The 4,504-nt window shown below is 38.9% G+C and overlaps 1 protein-coding gene across 11 annotated transcripts; it reads right to left on the bottom strand.

The window, feature by feature from the left end:
- Positions 1-228: 228 nt before the first annotated feature.
- Positions 229-4,321, bottom strand: LOC111368510 (BEL1-like homeodomain protein 1). Of its 11 annotated transcripts, none has more exons than XM_022989784.1 (7): positions 4,135-4,321; positions 3,688-3,733; positions 3,402-3,510; positions 2,507-3,325; positions 1,565-1,938; positions 1,413-1,473; positions 229-1,339 (listed from the first exon to the last, which is right to left on the bottom strand). In XM_022989784.1, the coding sequence occupies exons 4-7, from the start codon at positions 3,323-3,325 to the stop codon at positions 560-562; spliced, it is 2,034 nt and encodes a 677-aa protein (XP_022845552.1). In that variant the 5' UTR covers positions 3,402-3,510; positions 3,688-3,733; positions 4,135-4,321; the 3' UTR covers positions 229-559. The 11 variants fall into 11 exon arrangements, with proteins under 11 accessions (XP_022845552.1, XP_022845576.1, XP_022845584.1 ...); XM_022989808.1 differs by having other exon boundaries at positions 3,402-3,488; XM_022989816.1 differs by having other exon boundaries at positions 3,402-3,474.
- Between the last annotated feature and the right edge of the window lie 183 nt (positions 4,322-4,504).

Raw genomic sequence — 4,504 nt, 5'->3', positions numbered from 1 at the left:
TGAGGTCAAGGTCTATGCGGTCACCAATTTGAATTTACTAGAAAAATTTTTGCAGTTTTCTTCTATAAAAGTGCTACATATGAAAATAAAGGAAAAAAATATTTGTATGAATGTCTTTTTATCTTCTCGTGGACTTGTTAGTCGATATATTTACCTTGTGATGGTAGTGACAATCTTTTGCTATAAATAAAATTAAAAAAAAAAAAAAAAAAAAAAAAAAAGAGAAAATTTTGAACATTTATACATAAATCCCATAATCTCAGACACAGTCAATATTCAATATCTGATATTAACACCGATTTATTCTTCTATACCACCCCAATATATATAGCAATCATCTATTTATCTGCAGCAACAAAAATAATCTACAATCCTCAATAATATGTTTAATAGAACTAAGCTGTCTCTAAGAAATCAAATGCCCCTCCCTCCCAACTCAACTGTAGATTTCTATACTATGTAATTTCTTTCCATCTCTACACTATCAGCATGCTATCATCCCCTTACGGTCAAAGTGGAAAAATCGGCTTCCGTATATTTCCAGACGAACGGTAACTCATCAGGTTACGAAGTCTGGCAACAATTGTTCTGCTAACCTCTTGCGGTCCTGAATGTTGATGTTTCCGAACATGCTAGTGGAGTGAACAGACGTTGGAGTATTTGTTTGTTTGATTTCGACCCCTCTTATGCTATGGTTTGGAAGGAAACTTTGATGTGTGCCGGAGAGGTTTTCGCAGTGTGGGAGGCCTAAGGTGAGAGAGACTGTTCCATTTCCTGAGTATGGAGCCTGAAATTGTTCTGTACCGAACCTTCCGATGTCCCCCATTGGATACAAACCGAATCCTCCCATTAAGTTTGTTGGTGCACCCATTAATGTGAATCCATCTCTGTTCTGTCCCTCATTGACGAATTTCATTGCAATTTGATCATTGTTTGCGTCAGTCGAATTCGAATCCATGTTTGTTGATGGAACAGCACTGCTTCGTGGTTTCTTTCTACGTCCTCGAGTAATGCTTTCGATTTCTGATGTACCGATTAAGTTGAAACCTGACTGATTATTCCTGAAAGTTTCATCAGCTGGAGATGTGGAACAAGTTGAAATTGACTGGTTAATAGGGTTATCCTGTTTTGCAACGAAATTCTTGTTCTGATTTTCGTTTCTGGGGCTATTCTCTTGTGGGGCAGCTGTAGATTTTGATGTTGATACTTCATTCTTTCCACCTTTGCTAGTCTTCTCCTCTGATCCATTTTTTTCGTGTTCTTTCATCTCTTCCGTGTACATCTCCTCAACCATCGGTTTCCAGAGTCGAACTCGAGCATTTATAAACCAATTAGATACCTGAACAATAATTGTTTGTAGGGTAAGACGAACACTACAATAATGATCAAGAATTCATAGAATTACTAGGTACCTGACTCCTAGAAAGCCCTGTCTGTTTAGCAAGCATGAGCTTATCTGAATCCTTGGGATAACTGAACACCAATTGCGACAAACATTTCATTAAAAAAATCAAGAAATACCTATAAAATTGTGGATTCTGTAAGAAATTCTAAAAGAACTTACGGGTGCAGAAAGTGTTCGAAGAGCCAGGCACGAAGAACTGAAACAGAACGCTCAGGCAATCCTCTCTGGGGTCTCCAAGCATTGTGATGGATCATTCCCAATTGCTGTAGAGCTTTTTGTTGTCGAATCTGATTATCGACATATTTGAGTCTAGAACCCTCAACTTTTCCTCCCAAATTCTCTTCTTCACCTAGGCTCTTGCTTGCTGAACGAATTTGGCTTAATATAGCATCTTTCAGGCACCGGAATTGCTTCGAGATTGTCTGTAAAGCCAGATCAGTGTACGTTTTTGCCGAATCGATTCCTGCTACTTGCTCGAACATAGATATTACAACCTTCATCTGCTGGTGGTATTGTCTGTACCTCTGCTCCACCTTCACAGAACAAACAAACTAAGCATTTGTCCTAATAAATTTAGGCTAGGCTAGGCTATGCCACTTATTTTTCTCGACTATGTTAGTTTTATTGCTAAATTCATTAATCCTTAAAAAAGGGTAAAGTAATTAAATTCTTATCGACCATGCTCACATAGGTGTGCGAGAAGATTCGACAGTGCACAGTCTTATTGCTAAATTCCCTAATCCTTAAAAAAAGGGTAAAGAAATTAAATTCTTATCGACCACGCTCACATAGGTGTGTGAGAAGATTGGATAGTGCTAGTGGTGTAAGTATGGTGATTGTGCTGTATGTACATAATGGTTTACGAACAGATAATATGTCAAAAAGAGATGAGATGTTTTTATTTATTATTATTATTATTTGGTTAAAGAAATTTTGATCCAATCATATCTGATTAAACTAATATGTAGCTTCGTTACTTACTAGTAGCATTATTCGTAAAATGGACGGGGTGGTTAAGATGGAACTGGCATGGCCCTATACTATCAAAGGACAAGCCCCTGACGAGCTAAAAATACCTCAACAAGAGACAAAGAGTGTTACCTCATCGAGCATGCTGACGAGCTTTGCTTTCTTCATCTGAATTTCCTGTTTTTCAGCTGTAGTGAGTTCAGCACTGTGTTTTCCACTGGTTTCTCCAATACTATTTGCAGCGGCCGAGGATTCTCCAACGGTAATCTTGGCTTGTCCGAAGGTCGACTTCCCTGATTCTGTAGCAGTCTTAACTTCTTTGCCAACATTGACAACTTCTTCTAGAAGTTCCTGTGCCGCCTTCAAATATTTAGAACTCATAAGGACACTTTGCATACCAGTCACACCGTTGGAAACCCCAGAAGCCGAGGAAGGTGATTCCCTGGAAACCCTAATGCCTTCCCCACGAACCGATGGTTTGGTGGTCACAAGGGGTCGGGATGGAGAGTCACTCTCGGGCCTAAAAGACCCGAACCCCGGTGGATGCTGGGAAGAGAGGCTTAAAGAGAGTCCTTGTTGAGCGCGTGTAATATCACGCGCCTCTGTGAGGTCCATCGACGGGTTGTAAAGATTGTACTGACCGCGTGGGAGGAAGCCGTTGAGGGCCGGGAGATCCTGCTGAGGGTGAGTGTCTTGGTATGAGGTGACGGTGGTGGAAGTGGTGGCTTGGAGGGGGATGCCAACGAAGTGTTGTGTTTGAGAGGGTGGCGCGTGGGGTAAGTTTAGGGAATTCCCGGAGTTATTGGAGTTAAGAAACACGAAGTTGCTGCCACCCGGCGGCGGCGGTTGGGTGTCAGAGTATCCAACGTAGCCAGGATTCATCAGAATCAGGGTTTGTAACCCATCACCACCTCCTTGTAGTTCCGAATTCCCATGAAAGTACGCTGCCATCTGAACCTCAAAAAAAATATTATCCTATTAATCCAACACACACTAACAGGGAGATATATAAATGTAAAAAGCATACCTGTTAAGGATATATGAAACTTGCTGGTTTTATAGGGTTCAAATCATTTGCTGAAAAACTAGTGTTCAAAAATCTGTCAAGAATTGACTGAAAGTGTGTCAGATTAGCCCTGTAAAATTCAAAAATAGTTAAATCTGATATCATCATAGAAGAAACCACAATCTTGATTGATTCTTCAGTAGAAGCTATATCGTGGAAGTGGACGAAAATAAAGAAACTTAAACGCTGATATCTGAATTTATTATTAAGGAAAGAAAGGGATTGGTTAGGTTAATATTATTGATACCTGGTTTGATGAAAATCTGAGTGTGCACGTTCTCCATCGTCACCATCTGCAAAGGAGGAAGAATTTTAGTTACAGCGACACCATAAACACCATTATCAAGTTTCAGTGGCCATAGCAACAGGGATACCATTCACGAGTGATCCATACATACATCTATAAATATTTTAGAGAGAGAGAGAGAGAGAGAGAGATGTCAGACTAAAATCAAGAACTCTGCAACTGATTTCTACGACTAGATAAGGAAAGAACAGAAGTGAAGCTTGAGATGAAGTTTAAAAGGCAGTGAAAAAGGTACCCTTCTTTATTCACTCAATTATCCACACGTTTCTCTCTTCTTTTCCTTTCAATTAGAATAAGAATAATTCAAGAAAATATATGTATATGTGCTTGATAATATATATAAATATTTGAAATATATATGTTATGTGTGGATTTTGGGTGAAGTACCTGAGAATCGATCAAACACAGTAACTTCATTGATTTAACCCTCGTTTTCAAATCATTTGATGCGGGCAGGACTACTGCAATTAACTAAAAACAACTTTTTCAGTCTGTGTGTGTTTGATGTAAGAAAAATGGTATTATCAACTGTGTGTGTCCAGCTGAAAACGAGGAAACGTCCCCTTCCAACTAAAGATTTATGTATATATAATTATATTATAAAGATAGAAAAGAGAGAAGACCATCGTGGACATTACCACTAAGAGAAATGCTACGTGTACAACTTGGTTTACCATCTGATTTATAGAAAATACAGGTGGGCAAGATGTTACACCATCTTTGACACAAAAAAAAAAAAAAAAAATGCACAATTACT

Source organism: Olea europaea, chromosome 2 (genome assembly GCF_002742605.1).
Source record: "Olea europaea var. sylvestris chromosome 2, O_europaea_v1, whole genome shotgun sequence".
Lineage (NCBI taxonomy): Eukaryota > Viridiplantae > Streptophyta > Magnoliopsida > Lamiales > Oleaceae > Olea > Olea europaea.
This window is presented reverse-complemented; position numbering and strand designations above follow the sequence as displayed.